General features: G+C 38.0%; 3 protein-coding genes across 4 annotated transcripts; all 3 read right to left on the bottom strand.

The window, feature by feature from the left end:
• Positions 1-1,649: 1,649 nt before the first annotated feature.
• Positions 1,650-5,152, bottom strand: LOC147859928 (uncharacterized). Of its 2 annotated transcripts, none has more exons than XM_087324490.1 (2): positions 5,080-5,152; positions 1,650-4,222 (listed from the first exon to the last, which is right to left on the bottom strand). In XM_087324490.1, the coding sequence occupies exon 2, from the start codon at positions 4,156-4,158 to the stop codon at positions 2,569-2,571; it is 1,590 nt and encodes a 529-aa protein (XP_087180616.1). In that variant the 5' UTR covers positions 4,159-4,222; positions 5,080-5,152; the 3' UTR covers positions 1,650-2,568. The 2 variants fall into 2 exon arrangements, with proteins under 2 accessions (XP_087180616.1, XP_087180615.1); XM_087324489.1 differs by having other exon boundaries at positions 1,650-4,276; positions 5,080-5,149.
• Positions 5,153-7,747: 2,595 nt separating this feature from the next.
• Positions 7,748-13,502, bottom strand: LOC147859927 (polyadenylation and cleavage factor homolog 4-like). Its single transcript, XM_087324427.1, has 6 exons — positions 12,840-13,502; positions 11,980-12,081; positions 11,258-11,515; positions 10,200-10,781; positions 8,490-10,109; positions 7,748-8,161 (listed from the first exon to the last, which is right to left on the bottom strand). Exons 1-6 carry the CDS (start codon positions 13,434-13,436, stop codon positions 8,114-8,116), a joined length of 3,207 nt encoding a protein of 1,068 aa, XP_087180553.1. The 5' UTR covers positions 13,437-13,502; the 3' UTR covers positions 7,748-8,113.
• A 1,682-nt stretch (positions 13,503-15,184) lies between these two features.
• On the bottom strand, positions 15,185-22,424 carry LOC147859926 (hexosyltransferase GAUT11-like). Its single transcript, XM_087324428.1, has 3 exons — positions 22,251-22,424; positions 21,843-22,137; positions 15,185-17,148 (listed from the first exon to the last, which is right to left on the bottom strand). Exons 2-3 carry the CDS (start codon positions 21,996-21,998, stop codon positions 15,712-15,714), a joined length of 1,593 nt encoding a protein of 530 aa, XP_087180554.1. The 5' UTR covers positions 21,999-22,137; positions 22,251-22,424; the 3' UTR covers positions 15,185-15,711.
• Positions 22,425-23,549: the final 1,125 nt, after the last annotated feature.

The raw sequence follows: 23,549 nt of genomic DNA, 5'->3' as shown, positions 1-23,549 counted from the left end.
CCTGTATTCTCTTCTAATATCTAAATAATAATCACTCTAAAGTTGTCATGCTTAGATGGGTAATCTAAAACAAGGATGAAAATCAAAGTCACGCTATTTGAAATCCTTATAACTTTTTCTTATTACTACCCCACACAAAATGAACGTGCACAAAGAGGATGGTGTTTGAAAAAGATAGGGTCATCAATGAATAGACATGCCAAGAGCAAGATTAATAAGTCTAGGGTAACCTTGTTGCCGTTTTGACACCCAACTTGCCGACTCCTTCCAATATAAAAAAGTGAAGTCTCACGCAATTCTCACATTCGCATTAAAAAGAATTGGAGGAATAGTGTTAGTATTATCTTTTATATCTTTTCCATATCATCACCTTCTCCAAACAAAGAAATGCATTGATACATGCTAGAGCCCATCCTTCTTCTATGCATCATTGTTCCATATGGCTTAGCCCACATACTCTTCAATGTGAGACATGAAATTGGAGCACCAATGAGGAGACTCATTGATTATGTATGCCTTCTCTTGAACAAGTTCATGACTGCAAGCATATACACACATACTAAATGATCCACCTTCAATCGTGTGCGTAATTGAAACACATTTTACTTGAGGGAAATGTTCAACATCATATTATTATGGCTGTAAGAACAACATTCTTATGAAAGTTTTATCTAAATTGTAGAATCTGCAAGTAACAATGACATATAAACTATTTTATTACATTTCCAACCACAAGGATATTTAATTGATGAATAAATTGACAATTTTTAATATCATTGAGTGCATTTCAACATCACATTTTCCTCTTCCATGATCTAAATGGAATTCACAACAAAATAAACGAACAATGAGTGGATAAAGAAACTTGAAGATTTTTAATGTCATTGAGTGCATTTCAACATCATATTTACTTTTTCCATGATCTAAATGGAATTCACAACAAAATAACTGGACAATGAGTGGATAAATAAACTTGTTACGTAACATTACATTATCCCTTCTTGTGCATGATGTCACCTCCTAAACATTTAAAGTAGAAATGAATGTGACATTTCCCAATGAAGATACATATGCTCACCATTGACCAAGTCCCTAGATCTAAGCAAATTGCTCAATTCGTAAACATGCTTATACATATATTTTTCAAGTAGAATGAATTCCTTACCATCGATAACCCGTAGAGTCGGTTACACGGAACCAAATTGACATGCCATAAATGCGGCATAATCCTATGCTTGTCATGCGGGGATTGTAAAGTCTTCTCTCCAAAGTTTATATAGCATTAAATATAAAGAACTCGAGCGTTTCACGATTCCTAATCATTTTAAAATTTGCAATCTCTCAGGACACATATACACAATTTATATAATCATGATGTATGACCACTAATCATATTGGGGAGGATTATTCTCACAATTCCATTCCCATATTGGGTTAAGATCTCAAATTAATTTACGATGCGCATAATGATCCACCTAATCTACATATTGTTTTCTGTATGTCAACATATGAAACACAATCTAAAGTTAAGTGTCTAAACCTTCAAACGAAGCATAAACAAGGATCAGATTTGTACATTACTACACCATGGAATAGTAAGCCCCAACTTTGTACATATCCCTCATCTTACATGAGAGAAAGCAAGCAAAGAAAGAATAAATATAGTGAACTAGAAATTAACTGCAACCTGTATAAGCATACTTACCATCATAAGATCTTGATCTCCTTGATATTCCTCCTGATCTCATCGTTCACAAGAAAAGACTTTACAATGTGCACAGTTTTAGAATGCTTTGCCAAAATAATTTCCCATGTAATCTTTTCCAAGAGATTTGGGAAACCAATGATAAAAGGGCAAAAGACAACGTACTATAATGGAAAATCACAACAATCCATTTTAGGGAAGGAAATGGTGGGGGGGGGGGATTAATAATGAATAGGGTTGACATGTACATTTCTCACCAATCAAGACATGTGCAATAAAAGCATATCTCATTATTACTGTTTGTGCAACGAAACAGGATCTCAAGATACATGCCATTTGGCATCAACCCACCCATTATGCCGTATTAAAATCTTAAGTTATTGAGCAGTATCACCAAAGGAATCTGATATAAAGTTACAAACATTCACATAAAGTTACAATATCAAACAAATGGAGGTAGAGTAATCCCCTGAAGAATATTCTTCGGGCCGCTGTTCACCGACATCATGATCAATCACACAAATGCATCTTCCTAAATCCATGTCATTCAAGGGCTCCCTAACTTGGGAAAGATCAGAAAACCACTCTCCCTAACTTGGGAGAGAACAAACTCATGCACGAATCCTTGCATCTTTTAGTTGTTACCTCTATTCAAGTCAAGCCCTCTCCTGCAGTACATAATTTTCTTTATTATCCAAGGGTTCCTTGTCTTGTCATTGAGGAACAAATTGCATTTATGCCATGGTTGGTTTTACTTTTACCCATCAGAGGAAGAGCTTTGGAGCTGGTTTAGTTGCACCATGGCTCATACCTACACTGCTCAATATGTCTTCCAAACTATCTCCATATCTGCCCAGATGATTCTATATTTCCACTTCATACATCGGAATATGCCCCACAAATAGACTCATGTGGCCAACAAGCTTATCTTTCCGTGAAAATGTTGTTCCGCAAGAACACTGCCACTTGTCCCTACCACAGTGCTTTTCGTGGGTTTTTAAATCTGCAACAACGGAAAATTTCTTTGTTTTGCATTTAGTGCAAGCAAGCAACTTTGGACAGTGACTTCGCTTATAGTGATTCTTCACACAGAGCATGGTCTTCAATGGGTTGAATTTCCGGTGATTCTTATTCCTTTTGCACCCGATATATGGACACGAGTATCTTCGAAATTTTATTGCCAACGAATCATAAATAGCCTTATCAGGCCTAGCAAGTGCCGCCGGAGTCTTATACTCATCACCATGACCACGCATATGCATGCGCAGATTTGCATCCCTCTTGAATCCTTTCCCACATATGTCACAGAAATGAGTGTGTTCAGCAAGGATCTCAGTCGCTGCCATCTCAATTAGTTCATAGGATTCCGGAGGCAAGCTCTCGCCTTCACCTTCCTCATCCTCTTCTTTGAACAAATTAGCCATATTACAATCTTCTCCAAGCATTGGAGCTTTATTTCTAAGTATATCCACACCATGAATATTGGTAGCTTCAACCCCATTATGAGGGCTTTGTTTGGGTGTATTATTTTGAAACAAGTTGCCATTTTGATGATCTTCTGCAGACATCAGACCTTGACTTCCAATCCTAGCCATAACACAAATGTTGTGAGATTCAATTGCATTATTAGGACTTTCCTTTGGTGAACTATTTTCAATAACAATACCCTTCTGAATGATACCATTTTGAGCAGCATTATTTATGGCATCCTCAGAATAAAGGTTGTTTTTTGTCTCAGCCAATGCACAAGCCTTTCCCTGCTCTTTTGGTTCCATGTCTACTATTCCAACACGACTTGCTTCAACAATGTCTCGGATGGGTATATCTGTTTCCAAATCAGTAGGGGCGAAGAAGCTCTCATGTGTGAAAGCTCCAAATGGTGTGAAAAGAGAAGAATTGGACATTCCATTATCGTGGAAAGTATCCACCCTTATATCAAATGCTTGGTTCGGTTGAGGTAACGATAAATGGGCATGTGGTGGCAATGTTGGGGGTGGGATTTGATGTTCTAATAAACTGGACGTGGCTGCAAATAGTTGAGACATAATTGAGGTGACGCTTCCCACCACAGATTGTAGTTGGCCATTTTGCTCTCCTTCCTCATCCGTGAGTTGCACTACATCTATTAATTTCTGAATCTTTTCTTGAACCACAAATAGTACATCCAATAAAACTTTTGCTGTACCACGTCTATCTTGAGAACCAAGTTTTGGCAAGTTTCCATAGCTCACCTGAACTTGATTGGATCCCAGACTCTGGTTTATAATAGGGGGAATAAAATCCTTGTATGTGTTCAATCCTGGCAAGTGCATGTTGACATGATGTCCTTCAGGAGATTTGGAGGGTGATATAGTTTCTTGTGCATGTGTTAATGCATGATTATGTACTCCAGAGAGACTACCACCAAGTTGATCTATAGAAAAAATATTTGTTGGTCGGACATAGAAGGGCATGTCTTCATCATTATTACTTTGGCCAAACTGATGTTGTTCAAGGACAACATGTCTAGATATACCACTGTGGATAGAATTTATCGGTCCAAACATTTTTGTTCAGCTATTGTTGTGATACCTTAACTCAACAAAATAATGAGAGTATTACACTTATTTTACATTAGCTTTAGATGCTTCAAAGTACAGTTTCATAGACCTTTCACTTTTTAGATTATATCCTCCATGATTTATCCAAAATGAGATTTTGATGCTTCATCAGTCCACTGCTCTTCAGCTATGATCCATCACGACATATAAGCTTAATAAGCTTTAGATAGGCTCCAATACATGTTGGGCTTATGCCAAAGAAAAACTATCTTTCCAAAATATATTCTACAACCCTCTGAACTTGGTTCATTTGAGTTTCAGATGTCCAAATATACTGTTTTCTTAGAACCTGTTGTTTTTGGACTGTAATCTTGATGACATACCATTAATGAAATTTAGATTACTCCAATACATTATGAGCTTACGTGAAAAAACCCTTTGTTTTAGAATTATAACCCTTTAGGCTTAGTTGATGTGAGCTTTGGATGTTCCAAACTATTATTTTAATAAATCCCAGGATCTTGGTTATGATAATCTATCCTCTATGATCAATGGCTCTGATACATGATGAATCTATGATAAAAAAAAGTTTCTTTACCTCTGAATTATATATGCTTGGTTCTCTAAAATAATATTTTCATAGATCTTTCTACTTTGAATTGTAATCACCTATCCTACATCATTAATGAGCTTTAGAAGGCTCTCACAAAATGATGCGCTTATGGCATCTGAGCTATATATGATGAAAATTTTCTCTATTTCTTAGGATTACTTGATTTAAATGATACCCAGAAGGTGGAAACATTCAGAGAGCAAGATTCAAGCTTTTCATACCTTGATTAGCAATCAGAGAGCTTCGGTAGGTCTGCTCTCTGATCTCTGATGTGTCAGTGAATGAACATCTTCCCTATTACAGGGGGAATCCTCGGATGATAGAATGATAAAGAGGAAACTTGAAGCTTGTAATGACAGGAAGCAAAAAGGAGACAATTAAAGAAGATGAGGAAGAAGAAGAAGAAAGAACCATGGCAGATCAATCCAAGACCAAAAAAGGTGTTCACACTATGCAGACTATTTTGAACTTTGGTCAAATCGGCGGGTATGAAAAGACTTCATCAGGACACCGAAAGCTTTTTATGTACATTATTTCCTAGTCATTTTTGGATCGCATCATTAGGCATCCCGCGAGTGCCCTCGAATTTTAACTCCCAATGCATATCTTTTACAAGAACATATGTCCTCTCTTTTTTACGCACACTATTCGTATGTGCCTGTAGCTTACTTCCCCCCCCACACTTTCTTCACATCTATGTTATGATCGAGAGAGAGAGAACGATGAAACACTCTACCATTTCAAGAAGAAACCATCGGCTCGATTCCGAGTAGGCTATCACAATGGAAATGTTCTCCATTTTTTTCGAGCTCGGTCTCATGACCGCCTCTGAATTGATGAATAGCCCGATGAGAAATGTTGATCGGTGACCCTATTCGAAAGTGTCGCTTATCTTAGTGGGGTATGCTTATCGATTGCATCGACAAATGCTAGTCTGGTCAATCAAATAAAGATGAGGCAATTCTCATCCTTTCACATCCTTTCACATCCGCTCCGATTCTAACCAGCATCTCTTTATAATGTTCGCATAAAATCTAAGATTCTCCATGATATGCATAGCTTACTCCTAGATTTTCTCTCTTTAATTTGGTTCTAGAAGTATATTTATCACTATGTGTGCAAAGAAGAGGCAATGCATTACATTGTGGATTGTTATTTTCACCACCATATATTATCTAAGAAACACTTGGTGATGGATAAGAAATGGTCACGAAGATCACGAGCCTTCTTGAAAATCGAAATATCTGAATCAATAAGTCAATTCTTTGGAGACTTCACAAAGACAAACTAGAGCATGAAATTACACAAACCTCGTCGCAACCAATTTAAACTCCATAAATATGTTTACTTGCAACCACCAACGTTGAGGTGGACACTGGAAAATTCTCCTTTCAACCATTGCATTTTAAAGATCTAGGTCAATATTGTAAAGCCATTTCCATTGAGAAAACCACTTGTCTCATGAACACAAACTGAAGATAAATTTCTAACGGCCACAACATGGAAACCATCATCACTTAACAAAGAATGTTGTAATGTACACGCTTTACCACAACAATATAAATAATGCAACCTTGTGAATCTAGATATGATGTATAAAGGTAAGACCTTCAAAATTTACCCACTAATATCTCGCTACCTCTACCAAGATTTCTTAACAAACAATATACCAACACATTATTTAATAAACTAACCTAAAACAACCAATGCATACATTATTATGCATAATGTAATTATATCTTAGAGATATGCTTAGTTGGCTTGCATGATTATCACATTATTGTGGTAACCACTGTTTGAACTTAGACACATGTGACCATTAACTAAGAAGAGTATCATATTCTTCAACAAAAGTCAAAGCATGCATAAAGTTGTTACATTATTTCGTGTAGTTAGGATATGACGAGCGAAAGTACATCAATAACAACAGAATGTATTCAATCATAATGCCAAATGCCAATTTTCTTCATGTCAAAAAATTCCAATGCCAAACTGTGTACCAACTCATTAAGAGCAACAATCGTGAAGAGAAAAATGGTGAGACAGTCATGAAGATCAAAGCTACTTCTACAACATTAATATTGACCCTTCATTACAAGTGAATGTGTACTTGCTGAAAAGTGCTGGTACTTGTGAAGGTAGGGTATGACCAACAAAACAAAGGAGATCATGTTTAACATCTTTAAGGGGTGAAATTGATTTAGGAAACCTAGAAAATGCAAAAGAAAGAGCTAACAAAACTTGTCCACGACATAGAACTTCCACCACAGAAATTTTAAGAGATTATATGTATGCTAGGATCCACCAAAAAATCATCCCCAATGTATCTCACCGACAACTGGGGCATGGATCTTCTCACTAAGATATTGAATAGGTCCCATTACAAGTGATAGCCTCGATCCATCCAATACATTATGATGGGACAGAGACACTTATAATAGCATGATTGGTGAGCCAACACAAATCCATGTTGAGAGAAAGGGGACCAGTCTACAATTTGCTGTAACATCATGTTCTCAGTGTGATACAGGATTGTGATCAGTACCACCCTTCTATTATTATCTTGTGTTGTATAATAATATAATACATTTGCCTGCCGAAAAAGAGAGAAAGATCTGTTGGCATCCTCGGTGATCAAGTTTAAAAAGTTATTATCAATGAGTGGGACATTGATAAATCATAATGATAAGGCTATGCTGCTACTTATTTAATGTCGAACACATGAATTTTCACCCAAGGAAACATTTTCGTTCATCCAAAGGAATCCATTCTAGCTGTAACTATTTTACCTACGATCATAGAAACATGCATTTTGATCTCATTATATTCATGTTCACATTAATAGATCCAAATTTCTGAAATGATGTGGTATTGACTTGACAGTTGATATAATCATGTGAAACCAATTAACTTAACCATTACTTCTGGTTCCAGCAATCAGAAGCCACAAATTCTGTCTCCGCTTCTTTCCTTTGTTGCAGATTGAATCTGCTATTTAGTAGGTCATTTTTGGTACAAGACTAATGCCACCTCTTCAGCCCTACGTCTTCAGTGTAAGTAGTATTACACAACTATTACATGTTCAGGCATCTGCACAGAAAACTCCCATATGGAACCAGTACAGGAGCCTATCATGCTTACCAAAGCATAGAGTTAAATATCACAAGGCATAAGATTTCAGAGCCTATTCTTTCAAATCCTTGTGCTATCACTTAGTAAATATGTTACACTTGCTGGATCTAGTCTGCAAAAGTTTCAGAACCGAACTTTTTTGTTGATATGCTCCAGATCATGTTCTGTTTCCTGCAGTCATTCATTGTTTATCAGTAGAGATGAATTGTGCTTCGTCAACTATGCTTGATTTAAAAGCCGAATGCCCAAAACCCAGTAACAAGACAACCTGCCTATAATCTCCATTTCTGGTCAGATATGACCAGAAAACAAAACCAGTAAATTATGGAAATGAAATTCGAGAAGCGAGAATGTAATGTGGCTGAATCCTATGCATGGTAGATGATGTATGTGGTATACATTCATATTTCAAAAACCAAAGATTTTCTATCTTTCTTCAAACAAAATACAATAACAAGGTTCGAGAAAATTTTATTCAGACATAATGCTTAGGACTTACCAGTAAGTTTGTACCGCTAATGTCTGAGTTGGAAAGGCATTTTGCATGAACAATTGAGCCTTTGTCCACGCTTGAATCTGTATTCATATAAACCGCACCCTTGTACATCCACTCCTCTTTTTCATCGCTATAAAAGTCCTCAAATGGTTCCCCACACAATGTACATGTAGGCTGATTTTCATTTGCAAGAACAGATGGTTCTTCTTCTTCAACTACCGAACAACTTTCATCAGCTAAGGCACCAGGCGGAAATCGATGGATAAATGCAGAGAAATCAGTTCCTTTGATCCACTCCTCCTTATCTTCATACCATCCTCTAGATAACATTTCTGAAACGCGATTATGGTCTCTTGAAGCATGCCAATCAGTATGCCTTACCAAATCACCCTGGGACTTGCAACGAAGCCCACATATTTTGCACTGTTCAAGCACATTTGGGTAAAGATCATGTAAAATAGAGTCGTGTCGTTCTCTTAGAACTTCAGGCTTGAATTCTAAACCGACTGACTCCTGTTTTCTCTGTTCCAAGGAAACATCAGTAACTGTGGCACTCTGAAAATTAAGTGAAGCTTTTCCAGATTCAGCTGCAACATTGAAATTCTGACTAGAAACAGTAGTAGTACTCGCTGCGACAACCTTTGGTTGTGATAAAGAATTAACAGGTGAAATGACACCCTGCGCCATTAACGAAGACAGGAGAGATGTGATGTTACTCATAGGCTGTAATGGGATGTTTACCACGTGGGATGATGGTGGGGGACCAGGTGGAAGAGGAGGTTGCTGAGATGGTTGTAATGGAGCAGAAACCGGTGTTATAACATTTTGGGTTGTTGGTAGAGATATAGTTGTGACAGGAAACCCAAATTGTGCATGTCCACTAGGCATTAATTGAGGTTGTAAACCCGTAATTCCACTACTGAGAAATGCTGTGAGAAGCTGGCTAGGTTGCTGACCTTGTGAGACTGGTTGGACAGATTCAGAAGCCTTTTTGACTTGTCCAAATTGGGAAGGCTGTAAATTATGTTCCAAAAGTGGTTGTGAGGTCTGCTTGACATAAACATGGTCAGGTTTAAGTATCTGGGTATGTTTCGCTGGATGGTTTTTCAAAGGTTGCAGACTAGCTTGCAACTGTTTTAACGAGTTTAACAAGTCAGCTGAAATGGGAAGGGCTGTTGAGCTCTGAGGTAATTGCTGAGGTTGCAACGCCTGATCTAAAGATGCAGTTCCTGCTTCACCCTTAGAAGGCTGAAAAGGAAGTCCAAACTGCTGTTCATGTAAAGGCTGATGCATTGATATTTTTTGTTCACCTGTTTGAGACATGCTTGTGACAATAACATGGCCTTGCCATTGTGATGGATTCATTGTTGGAGGTGGCACAGGCTGCTGAGTGCTTACTTGAGAAGTTACAATACTCTGAGGATGCAGCGGAGGTCTTGTTGACACTTGCATATGTAAACTTGGAGGAAGTGTGCCAGGCTGAATAAAGTGTGGCGAATGAAGCCTTTGCAATGGCGAACTTGCATGGGGAGACAAGGGATAAGGGGGAACTGGTCGAGCTTCCAAATTTGCACTGATGCCTATCCCAGCTTCTTGATGTATCAACGAATTTTCTTGCTGATCCTGTAAAACAGAGTAAATTGTCCTTATGTAACCAACCAAAATAATACGAAAACCAATGAAAACTAATGTAATGGATAAGAAAATTCATACTCTTTGAAAACTAATGTTGCTTTGTTGACTCATTGAATGCATGGCAGTATCATAGTGCCATTCAGTAGTCCCTGTTGCCTTTCCCAGTCCAACACGGGTTAAATCTTTGTCCACATCTCCAGGATACCAATTGCCTCTACGGGATGTCTCCCAGTTACGATCATTGTCCATGAGCCTTGGAACCTTTTCATCCCATATAGTGCTTTGCTCCTGCCATGGACCTCCTCTTCCTTGCCCACGGTCTCTCTGGATCACTGTAGATGCTGGAGGGTTCTTCAATGCTGGTGGCACTCTTATGTTACCGTACGCATCTATAAGAAGCCTTGGAGTAGATTGCCTCCCCTCATAGACATTCCCATGACCGTACTGTTGCTCTAGCTCATTGTTGCTTGGCCTCAAAGTGGTATCATCCTTGGGCCATCCCTTTTCCCAAGGTTCTTCTTCACTTCGCGACCTTTCCTTACCGATTTTGGCTCCTATGTCTGTGCAAACATAATCATAATCCAGAAAACTGTCTCCGAAACTTTTTCTTGCTCGGAATTCAGAAGCAAAGGAATCTTTTTCAGGACTTCTTGCAGGGGGCTGGAACATAAACCGAAACACACCCCATAAGAACTATGCTTATTCAATCTTCATAGTCATTAAAAGAGCATCTAAATGTAGTGTGTTTTTCTTAAAGTTTACAAACAGCATCAGCCAATTGCCTTTGAAAGAAAGATATTACGACATGCACAATAGAGTTATACTGTTTACTATTCATTCCCCCACAAATTCTAGAATTCTCTTCATACATATGATTACTATTTGACTATCATACACAAATACCCCTATGTGTTCTAGAGATTTTAATATACTCTTTCTTTCACATAATTGTTTGCTTCCTTTCGCACACAATCAAAGAAGGATCATCTCACTCTTTACCTTGACCCAAAAATACAACCAAATAAAAACAGTAGCCTGTATTTTCAAGACTAGCTACCCAAATTATCACATTACTTATAAACAAACCACTTTACAGATTACATTCTGTTTCATATAGATAATGAAGCTCTACTTACTTCGCTAGCCTGCTGAAGTCTTTGCCTCTGGGCTTCAAGATAACTAGGATTTACATGAATGCCATGGCCTGGACGTTGAGGAGGAGATTCGGTAGGTCTTGAAGCTGTCAAAGAAGTGGATGGAACTGAATTGAATTGCAATTTGGCCTCTATTCGGAACAGTGGATCTCCTGGGAATACCTCTCTCCATGTTTCAAACAATCGCTTCATCTTTGGATGCAGTGAAGGATCAACTTGTCTGTATGCTTCACCGAACACCTGTATGATCCACCAAAATTCAAAGTAAATACATGTTCATAGAAGTTAAAGACCTTCCTGATCAGATAACACCAGACATCAGCCCCAATCAGTGACAGCTCAGACTAACAAATGTACCTAAAACCTTCTACATACATGTAATCAATCATCAGGTAGACCATGACCCATCTTTGATGTTTGCTTCAAAATGTTTTTGTAGGAATTCAGAAAATGCAATATTTACAGACAATCCATTGCTAGTCTCTTGGTCCAGATCCAATGAAACCCTCACTTATTGTCATGGTTCTATTTGTAACATATATACTGCAACAAGATTTATTGCCCTTGTTTATTGAGGTATTGTGTAATGGATCTTATAAATCCTACAAGAAACTTGCATTAACTATAGCACAACTATGGAAAAAAACGATGAACGTCATTCTTCCAAGTAGCATTCTTTTCAAAGCTTTAATTTGTTGACTCACCTCAGGTAACCTTGCAGCAAAAAGGTCAATATACTCACGGCCAATATTCTTCACAATACTATCAAGAAGATAAAGACACGGTAACTTTTGATCACTTGGCACCTGCAAAATATAAGTGTAAAATTTCAATTCAAACAGGCAGTTGCTAAAATGTAGATCTAGATAAAAAAACATCGATTTCAGATATCCTGTAATGGCAGCAAATTTAAATGTCTTACATCATAGCTTTAAGCATATAAAATGGTAGAAACTCTAAACATTCATATAGCTTGACCCTTTACACACATAAAATGGCAGAAACATGTGATTTACCTCACGCATTTATGCACATAAAATGGCAGAAAATACACATGGCTTACCTCATACTCTTAGATAATACAATAGTTTACCTCAAGCATTTATGCACATAAAATAGCTAGAATTTCACATGGCTTACTGCATACATTTATGCACAAAAAATGGCAGAAATTTCACAGCTTGCATCACTCATTTCTGTACATAGAAGAGCAGAAAATTTATTCAGCTTATTTCATACATTTATTCATATAAAATGGCAGAAATTGACTTATACGTTTCTAAATATAGCATGACAAAGAATTCCTATACTTACTGCATATATTCAATGGCAGAAAATTCACAGATTTCCACATCCATTATGCACATATGATGGTAGAGAATCCATATGGCTACTACATACATTTAATGGAAGAAAAGTCATAGCTTGTACCATACACTTCCTCAAATAAAAGGTCGAATTCTGCATATCTTACCTCATACATTTATTCACAAAGAATGGCAGAAATTTTACATAGATCATGTTTAGTATCAGCATATAATGGAAGACATTTGACACAGCTTACCTCTAGAATGTGTGTACAAATAGCTGTCGCAATACCCTTGGCAGCATGAATATTGTCTCCAGCAATGATAGTAAGTCTAGTTATGATTATCTTCGAGTTCACAGTAAGTTCACACAAATCAGCCTTATACTGCGCCACGATTTCCTGTATGGCTTCAGGAGACGTATCCTTCTCTGTCTGTTCTACCATATCCTCTCCTAAATCTCTGATCTTCTCTTTCTCTTCTTCTTTCTCTCTTACGAGAGGTGCAGAAAGAACAGCAATCTTTCTTTCGAAACCTAAAGGAGAAACTTCGGCGGGCCGTTTCTTGGCAAGAAGAAATTCCGGCGAGTTGAAACTGAGAGGGGGACCATCACCATTTCCGTTCTCCTTGAAACGGCTCACCATTTCCATCTGATTCGTTTCTGTTTTTCTTCCTCCTTCGAGCAATTTTTCTTCTGCTAAAGGTGGAATAAGAGAAGGCGGGGGAGCTGCTGCTAGTCGGCTCTGCAGAGCGAGCTCGCGTTTCCTTTCAACAATGGTTCGTCTTTGCTGCTGCTGCTGCTGCTGCTGCTGTTGTTGTTGTTGCTGCTGCTGCTGCTCGACGGAGAAATTCATAGCGATGGCTTCCTTTATTTCACCTGCCGCGAGTCTTCTTCCTTCCCGTTCTCTCTTTACTTCTTTCTGTCTGCGTACCTCTGCTTCTACGTCTGCTGCTGTATCAGTTTCGGTGCCGTTGCTATCGCCGCAGCTGCTGCTGCGGAGGCGGAGGGGGAGACGGCGGCGGCTTCTCCTTCTTCTTCTTCTTCTTCTTCTTCTTCTTCTTCCTCCTCCTCTCCAACTTCGTCTCGCATCAGAAGGAACAAATGTTTTGCCATATACTGCAGAAACAAGAAGAAGAACAAAGAAGAAGAAGAAGAAGAAGAAGAAGAAGAAGAAAGAAAGAAAGAAGAAAGAAGAAGTAGAGGAGACTGTCAGAGAGTTGTCTTTGTGTTTTGGCCCATTTGTCCCTCCCAAAACCAACACCAACACCAACCATTTTCCTCTTCTTCTTCTTCTTCTTCTTGGCCCCTCCTCCTCCTCCTCCTCCTCCTCCTCCTGCCACCAACCAACCATCTTGTCTGCCCGACCGACACGGCCACCTCTACAAACCCCCGGGCCCCCGCCCACTCGTCTCGTGCCTACACAACTCATATGTGAGACTATCGTGGCCATGCCCACTGACCGACCGACGACAACCCCGCTTCACGCACTCGGGTTCGCGATCCTATCCCGTGTTTCGAAGGCCCCAACCCACAGCTCTGGGGCCCATCATCACTCCTGGCTTATCACAAGCCAATAACGGAACTCGTGGGATCCTTGATGACATGCTACCCAAAGAAAAGAAAAGAAAATCATCAAGGAGACACAGTCGTTGACACGTGCGTGTCTTCTTCTTGCTCATATTAGGGGGCAAGGTGCAACAGAAATTGTTAATAAATTCCAAAGACATTGATAATTGACACACACACACTCACTCATAGGCCCAATTGGAACAATATTCCTGTCCGCCGACGCTCGCTAATACATCCTATTGTAAGGAATTTCTTAATTCAATGTTTTTCTCTATCTTTTCTATAACAAATTGAGACATAGCTTCGATTCATGATTTCATAGTATTTCTCTCTCTCTCTCTCTCTCTCTCTCTCAATTGCATTCATAAAAATGTTTGATCATTTTGTTGATCCAAATACCACAGATTTCATCTCCTCAAATACATGAGAAAGAAGCTAACATCAAAGGTTCAATGAGTATGCAAGAATTCACCAACTAATCTATAAAACTTTATTTATGTCATAAGGAAATTTTTATTAGCAAGACATTCCACAAATTTGAGACACAAAACACCCCCAAAGCAATGGATCTACTTATAAAGGACAATGATTGGATTGTATGACAAAGATTTATAACGTTTGGCACACTTCTCAATGTCCTCTCCCTAAAGGCAATTATTATGGTACCTCCCCAAAGATTGTTGCATTGTTCTCCCATACTTCACAAAAAACTCTCAGTGAGTATGTTCTCTCCATTATACAAGAAATTCCTTAAATTCAATGTACATGTTTATATCTATACTCCCTTGGGTAGCTCTTGGGAAATTTTCATTTAAGACATGATTTAATTTTGCATTTCAAACTTTCTTTTCCCCGATGTAAATCAATTTTCTTGAAATTCCAAAAGTATGTCTTAAGAGAGCATTGATCAAGATGCTTATCTCTAAATATTCAAATTCCCTTATCCATAAAGTTCACTAGCCTAACAACCAAGGTTCCGATATGTAAGGCAACCAACCCATCAAGCATATGGACGCAGAGAGTGATAAAAAAGATGCAAACAAAGGAAAACAGTATTTTGCATATCAATGAGATACAAAGACGCTTGACAAGTTTTACATTTCATTTTTATGTCAAGACATGATTTCTTGCAGTCGAAACTGCCTCGTTAATGGTGGCTCTTAACCACCTAGAGTGCACCTTTTCGAAGCAGATGCAAAATAAAGAAGACAAATACAATAGTCATGCCCCAGAGAAAAGTATTACTCTAAATGATCATGGATGCACCCAAAGGCACTGCCAACATCTAGACTAAGAACTAAAATCACATCATTTCAGGCATATATTAGTCATCGGCTTCTTATATTGCATTGCTTTCCATTAAGGATCTCACCTCGTTAGTCCTGAAATGAAATAACAAATTTGATTTCTCTAAAAGAATGGAACTCTATAATATCTAAATGAAGAGAAAAAAATCTCATTTTCTTCACTTGGGCACTCTGTTTCAATTCACCAAGAATTGAGCATTACTCAAAGAGTGCCAGAAACAGTAAGGCCCAAAAAAAAGAATTGCTTCCCAATCAGTGTACATTGCATTCTTGTAGCAAAGGATGTAAGAAGTTCACATACTTCTCCCACAGAGGTCTATACCTACTCATGGCAAGCTTCAGCCATGGCTTGAGATTACCATTATAGTGCACAACTGCAGCTGTTTCGATCAGCTGATCATCCACATTGGGATCATATCCGAGACCTAACACATGCCACTTGCGGTCGAGAGGCTCGGTTAACCCATAAAAGGTTAGTAACCCCGGTGGTAATGTTCCAAGCTTCCATAAAGTTCTATCAACATTTTGTTCTTGCCAATAATGATACCGACTCGTTACGTTTGCCTCCCTCCAAGCCACAAGATCAAAAACATTCATTCCGAAGGCCCATCCACAAGCATCAGGATCGAAACTTGCTTGAATCTTTGGATGAGAGAAATTCAAGTATTTGTGGTATCGATGGAAAGACTCTAGGCAAGTCTCCACTGCTCCATTCACATTCCCATGAAGATCTATTGAGAATAAATTTGTCAAGTCCTTTTGAACCACCACATCATCATCAAGAAATACTACCTTCTTCAAAGAAGGATAGACTTCAGGAATGTAAAACCGCAAGTGGTTAAGCATGGATAAGTACTTTGGATTACGGAATTTCACAGCACTCTTGGGATCTTGGCCTCCTTTGAAGTAATAACTCTGAGTCTCTGCATCCTGAAGTTGCTTCAGCACAGGCACATAGGAAGCATTGAGCCATGAGAAATTGTCTACATTTTGCACTTCAATTGTTGCTCCTTTAAAATCATTTATGCTGAACCATGCCTGCATAGCGCCAAAATTAACTTGATCTGTCACAAGGTGAAAAACAAGATGGTCGGGCTGCACCGCATTTGTGACTGTTGAGTTCACCACTACAGAAGTTGCAAGTATATTGTCAGAGAAGATGCAAAAATGATAGAGTCTGGTATCTACTAGCTTTGTTGATCGCTTCTGCCTTGCAATGAAACTCCGAAGATCGGGATCAATTGCCCATTCCATAGTAAGCCTATTTCCAAGACAATACAAACCTTTTGGTACCGCTTCTGCTGCAAGTTGCCCAAAAGTTGTGCTCTGTACTGTAGCTGCATTAACCCTTTCCTCTAATCCCTGAATCTGGGCCTTGAGTTTCATTATCATTGTAGCACTATCATAATGAAGCTCTTTCGCCTGATAGATCAATATAGAAAGTGCTCGTATAATTGGTTCAGCCTCCTCCAGACTTGATGGGTAACCTCGTGCTGCTGATTTAGAAAGAAGTTGCTGGCATGCTCGAATCTGTGCACTTAATTCCCATGCCAGTTCTAAATTATTGTTTTCCTTTGCTATTACAACATAGGCCTTGGCTAGTGTCATCTGATCCCCCAATTGCCGAGTTAAAGACACAGAACTAAGAATCTCATTTGTCAAATTGAATGAGGATGGCTCATTCACATGCTGCAGAATAGAAACAAGCATGTAAGGACAGGAGTGGCACTCTTTAACACTATTACACAAGCATGGTGGTTTCCATGCCCAGATATACAAACCTATGATGAATAATATAAAACTTTTAGAAGAACTACAATTCAAATGTCATTATCCAGATCAGTTTTCCATTGGGGTGCCAGAGTTTAAATAAAATCATTCGCATCAAGTTCATTTTCAGAAAATTGACTTATCACAACCATCCAATCAATGTTGCTCAATTCCTCATAATTTGGAATACATTTTGGTATCTGAAAAATACTTTTATGAAAAATTCCTCATAAAAATTTATATATATTTTATTTGATGAATCCAGGTCAAGTAAGATCCTAAAAACATTGCTATTATTCTTAAAACTAGGACAGCCTGAAGGAAAAACATTTCTATGAAAACATTTTGACTCGCATTGCAGATCAAACATAATTAATAAATAGAAATGAGTACACCATTAAAACAAATGTGTTGCATAAACATTGTATTATGAGACCATTTTCTGGTTTAGTGAGGGATTTAATAGCCATTTGCGGCAACCAGGGGTATTTTATGGAGGAATTCCCAACCTGTAGCTTGCGCTGATATTGTATCTATGTATGAAATGCCAAATTATAGCTGTGATTTCAAAGCTCACAAACAAATTGGAACCATAATTAACATCATACATATTATCCCAAAAGTCTGAAATCTGATCTTGAAAATTGTCACTTAAAATGTGGTAGGTAAGACCAATGTTTTATGCATACAAAATGTTTCAAAAGTTTTAGTTTCAGATTGCAAGCACACATGAAATAATTGGCATCACGAAGTGGTCAGGCTTTTGCAAAATAAACAGCATTTCTTTGTGCCCTTCGTAACAAGTCCAGAAACTTTTGTCGATTTCCATGATCCACTCTCAAAAGTTTAGGGTTTCGTGTTTATACCAATTGTGGTTATGCCTGTATATACCCCCCTCTTTAAGACATCACATCTCTTGAAATGAGAAGTTAGGGAAGTTCGTCTTAATGGTGTCTTCTTGTTCCCATGTAGCATCTTCAATAGACTTATAAATACATTTAATTTTTAATTCTTGGATTGTTTTGTAAGAAAAATGTTTTATTTTAACATCGAGAAATCTCTAAAGTGCATGTGGCTTAGAAACTAAATCCTCGAAAATAAACAAAGTTTCGGTTGTAACTATATTATTGTGAGAACAAAGAAGTTCTTTCAAATGATTTACATCAAAACCGAATGGATTTTGATACCGTCAAGAAGAGCGAGGGAATAGACGGATGAACCAATGCATTTGAGGAATGTGAAAGGTCCACAAAACCATGGGGCTAATTTAGCACACTTACCAATAGATAATGGCTTAGAATCGTAAGGCACACATGGAAATACTTTTTGTCCAAGGTTGAAAACAAAAGGTTCTCAAATATGGTCAGCATAAAAATGTGCTCTATATTGAGTCGTTTTTATATTATATCATGCGATATCTAGCATATTTTGCGTATCTCTTGGAATGTTTTGTGTATTTCTCAACTCATCACGATGTATATTAACATCAATAAAGGTTCATGGTTGAAAGCCATAAGCAAACTCCAAAATTGGGAGATCCACTAGGGAAGAAGTGGAAAGATGCTAAAGGACAAAATTAGAATATTACATTGCAAACATCAATCCTGAATGTTGGGTCCTATTTAAGGCAAGAAGGCCCATTGATCATATTCAACCTTACCTCATTACTAACATGAGTATTAACTCTCGTAGAGCCCTAACACTCCTTCGCACTTGATCACACAACCTAAGTATTGAAGTTGCATTATGGAATCAAAATCAGCCAAAATAACTTGCTTTTTACATGCTCTGCGTATAGTGCAATTCATGAAAGCTATGACGATATATTAAGTGGGGATGATGACTTGAGTATCATACTAGAGAGAACACCTAGAAGGTTGAGCTCATATGTGTATGCCTTATTCGCACACCGAGACTTGGTGCTTCAAAGTATGAATATCCCTTCTTAGAAGGAGACACACATAAAGATAACTTTTGTACTTAGGTCCTATGGGTCAATATTGGCCTCTCTATGGACGCTAAAAAAATATCTATCTATCCATCTAGGGGACTTCAATACATTGCATGGTGAGTTTATCTCATGGTAATTCACCTCCTAAACAAAACAGATTTCCTAGAAGACGTCTTAAACAATCAAGAGCAATGCAGTGAGATCTGTGCTCTGATATTATCATGTAATACCAAGTTCTCGATGTGTATTAGGCATGTCATCATATATATCTGCAATCTCAATCTTTGTCCTAGAAGACGTCTTAAACAATCAAGAGCAATGCAGTGAGATCTGTGCTCTGATATTATCATGTAATACCAAGTTCTCGATGTGTATTAGGCATGTCATCATATATATCTGCAATCTCAATCTTTGTCCATGACATACGTGAGAGTTCAAGGGCCCACACCGTTGGTGCATACATCAAGCTGGATGAGACTATTGTGTCGTAACCTATCCTTACATAAAAGCTTTATTAAAATGTGCTTTCTGCTTTCTCATATCCAAGGTTGCATATCATCTAGGTAATTGCACCGTGTCAAGGTGAAAAGTCCTAGTGGGCTTGCAAAAGTAACTTCCATGTATGCCTAAGACTCCCCCACCTCCACCTAGCCTCCTGACGATGTCAATATTGCACCTTTCCTAACAAGTTTGCATATGTAAAACAACATAGTCTTGGTCTTCCCAGGGTTTATCGGAAGCCTTCTCTAGGTGCAAAACTCATCAAGAGCAATGAGATGGCCATGTGGACCCACCTAAGACTACAAAATCGAGTTGACATCAGCATTAATCATGATATAATAATGCATTGGCTACTTTTATAGTTCACAATCTCTCCCCCAGCTCGCAATATAGTAAAAGACTTCATCGAGGCAGATTCCAGAAACTGTGAGAGAGAGTGGGCACCCTTGCTTCACACCAATTGCACTGGCAATGGTTTCTAATAAGGCCCCAATGCAATGCACTCTACCTTTCACTTTCTTGTACATAGCACAAATGGCCCAAATTATCTCTGCAGTTAACCACAATCCTTGGTAGCCTTGGAAGAGCATCTTGCACAGAACTGTGTCAAAAACTTTGCCAAGTCCACAAAGCAACAATGTAGCATCTTATGACTATACCTTGTCCATTAATGAGCCAACATAGAACGAAAATGTGATTGATGGTAGTGAATGCCCATCTGAAGCTCACCTGGTCAAGGACGGAAAGCCCCTCTCCTCTCTCTGCATGAGCCATTGTTGTAGGATACTTAGCATACAATACGCATAGAATATGTATGCTAAGTATTCTAACTTCTTTTTTAAAACATTTAGAATACGTATTTTACAGATAAATACGTTAAATACTCAGAATACATCTAGAATACTTTAAATATGTAGAATACTCATAAAATATGTTAAATGCTTCTTAAAATTTAATGTTTTTTTCAAAAGAATAATAATTTTTAAAATTTTCAAAATGTTTACAATTTTTTGAAATGTTAAATACTTGTTAAATATGTAGAATACGTCAAATTTTTAGAATACATAGAATATGTGAAATTTTGAAAAATCACAGTTCTAAAACGTAGAATACGTGTAGAATACTTCAGAGTATTCTAAAACATAGAATAAATGTAGGATACACATTTTTTAACAACTATGGCATGAGCTAAACCCCACCTCAAGTATTGACCCACAATAGTATGGTCATGATATGACCAATCATGATGGTCTTGTAGTTCCTTAATTATAGGGAATTAACAATCTTTGAACCAGCACAATAGTGCATCTGGTCCTCTCCTGTGGGAAGCCCTCCACCATAACCCAATGAAATTGTGTGCAAAATGTGCCCACTTTGTAGCACTTTGCAAGTGGCAAATAGCTTTCACTATCATGCCTAGAGTGAACAAGACAAAGCTCGCATGTAGTGGCTCAGGTGGAAGAGCTACAGGAATTACCCCAAGTACCTTATATAACCTCTCTTCATAAACATACTATATGAGGCTCTACGAGGGAACTGGAAATCACAGTTATGAACGAACGTTATTTAGCACAAGGTAGCCTTGCTAAAACTTGCTCTTCATGTGTTGGCATAAAGAAATTGTTCTTTACATGATTTGGTTGTGAAGTGCAAAGACTAATTAAAAAATTCCTACAAACAAAGGAGAGATTTGATGAATTGGGTTCCAATTTCACTATGCAGTAACTTCATAACAAGTTTCAGCATGAAGCCAAATATAAAATTGGTGTAGTGATGCCAAAATGAGACAATTAAGCCTCCTTGATATTCTCTTTCCTATTTTTTTAGCTCCCCTGATGCTAAACTAAAATAAAGCTCCATTCTTAAGAGGACGTCTTCAATCTAAACAACTCCTGATCTTATATAAAGACGACATCTGATCTGATGTAAACATAAAACTCTTACCTTATTTAAATAAGGGCGAACACTTATCTTATTTAGACACGAATGTTGACATTATTTAAACAGGGGATTCGAACTTATTTAAACACAAAATGAGATTTTATGTAAACGCAAGATGTGTTCCTACTTAAACGCAAAATGAGATCTTATGCAATAATTTCGAATAAAAGAAATTATCTGAGAAGAAGAAGAAAAAAGACAAAAGAAAAGGATGGTAAACCTTGATTCGTGAAGGAGCAGATGGAATGGGGCGCCGTTGGTGTCCAAGAAGAGCAAATGTAAACAATGTGAAGAGACCCACAATAAGCAAAAAAAACGCAGAAGAAGAGAATTTCCTCCTCTGTTGTCTCCTGGGATCTAAAAGCCTACGTTTCATTTTCTGCAGATCTTCTATAGAAGAAGAGGAGGAGGAAAAGGAAACCAGGCAGATCTTAGCTTGTGAAGCAGCGGATCGGTAAGATCGCCATGAAAGCTTGAGCCCGACCCCTTCTTTTCTTCAGATTTGAGCGAGAGATCTAATATTCAGGTACAGAAGCTCAGGTTCGGGTTCAAATGCTAGTATGTATATTCAAATCCATTCATTATATATACAAAGACGTGCAAAGAAAACGAGATGAACAAAATATACCTCCGAAAGTCTTGTGTGAAGGCCCAAGATCGGTGGTGAGCTTGAAGATGAATCAGCAGAACAGGGGTAGAGAGAGAGAGAGAGAGAGAGAGAGAGAGAGAGAGAGAGAATGAATGAATGAATGAATTTGTAATTAAGGAAGGTCTCTGTTTTGAAAAAGGATCTTGTGTGTGTGTGTGTAATGGAGAGAGAGAGAGAGTGAGCGAATGAGTGAATTTATAGTCAAAAAAGAGTCTCTGTTTTGTTAAAAGGGTTTCCGTGTGTGTGTGTGTGTGTGTGTGTGTGTGTGTGTGAGAGAGAGAGAGAGAGAGAGAGAGAGAGAGAGAGAGAGAATGCGTGTGTGTGTGGAGGGGGAGGTGATAATGAATGAAAAGGGCTCTCTGTTTGGAAGGGGTCATGTGAATTGTTCTCCTGTCTTCCTTCGGAGAGCATTTATAAGTAATAAGTTCCACTAGTAAGATAGTAAGGCCTTGGCAGCTCAAAAACTTGTTTAGAGAGTCAAGGCTAGGGGCGGGACCGTCCCAAGAGTGTGCCCCACGAAGCTAGATGTATATATGGATCCTTGAATCGATATCAAGTGTTCCACTTTGGAATGGTGCTTCTGAGCATCCTGAGCATATATATATAATCTCGAGTCATATCATCCACGTCAAAGAGGACTTGGCATTACCATAAGCTGATGGTATCGTGAATCCATTTGCGAAGAGATTTAGTTAGACGTGTTTGGACGTGAGGATTGTTGATGAATTGGAATAAATTACGAGCTAGAGAAATCCTTATTGCTTAGGGGATGTTGATCCATTGAGATAACCATATGTTCTTGATCATGTTTATGATATTATATCACCAATAACTAGATATAATCTAATAAGGAGAGGTGTAGCTAGGAGCAAAAGTTAATAGTATGTCGTATCAATGAGTCCTCTTCAAAGAGATGTAATTAGGCACATCTACACATTATGCTCATCTATAAGTCGGATTAAATGATGACCAAGATCAATCCCTTGGAAAGTTTTCCAAGAAGTCACATATTATTAAGTACATTGATGATGAAGGACCGGTTAAGATACAAGAAAAATGACAAGGAAATAATGGATGCATGTGAAGCAGTGACTATTTTACTTGTAAGATATGGCTTGAAATTTTCAAGTAGGATGACAACAAAATAAGAACACAAAGAATGTTAGCATTTGACATGAAATAATTATATGAGAGAACAATTCAAGGGCAACATGTGTAGTTGAGCTAAGAAGATACTAAATATGGGTTGATTAGGTGGTGGCAATCAAGAGAGCATTG

This window comes from Azolla caroliniana, unplaced genomic scaffold (genome assembly GCF_043228905.1).
Source record: "Azolla caroliniana isolate FFs.n. ecotype wild unplaced genomic scaffold, voAzoCaro1.0.p SCAF_9, whole genome shotgun sequence".
Lineage (NCBI taxonomy): Eukaryota > Viridiplantae > Streptophyta > Polypodiopsida > Salviniales > Salviniaceae > Azolla > Azolla caroliniana.
Note: the sequence above shows the minus strand (reverse complement) of the source record. Positions and strands in the feature narration are given on the sequence as shown.

Excerpts from the sequence above, each read along its gene's own strand:
- LOC147859927 (XM_087324427.1), bottom strand. The coding sequence starts at position 13,436 with ATGAATTTCTCCGTCGAGCAGCAGCAGCAGCAACAACAACAACAGCAG. Across the intron at positions 12,082-12,839 it reads TTTGTACACACATTCTAGAG|GTGCCAAGTGATCAAAAGTT; the intron begins GTAAGCTGTGTC and ends TATATTTTGCAG. Across the intron at positions 10,782-11,257 it reads GACTTCAGCAGGCTAGCGAA|CCCCCTGCAAGAAGTCCTGA; the intron begins GTAAGTAGAGCT and ends TTTATGTTCCAG.
- LOC147859928 (XM_087324489.1), bottom strand. The coding sequence starts at position 4,251 with ATGTTTGGACCGATAAATTCTATCCACAGTGGTATATCTAGACATGTT.
- LOC147859926 (XM_087324428.1), bottom strand. The coding sequence starts at position 21,998 with ATGAAACGTAGGCTTTTAGATCCCAGGAGACAACAGAGGAGGAAATTC. Across the intron at positions 17,149-21,842 it reads CTGCTCCTTCACGAATCAAG|CATGTGAATGAGCCATCCTC; the intron begins GTTTACCATCCT and ends TCTATTCTGCAG.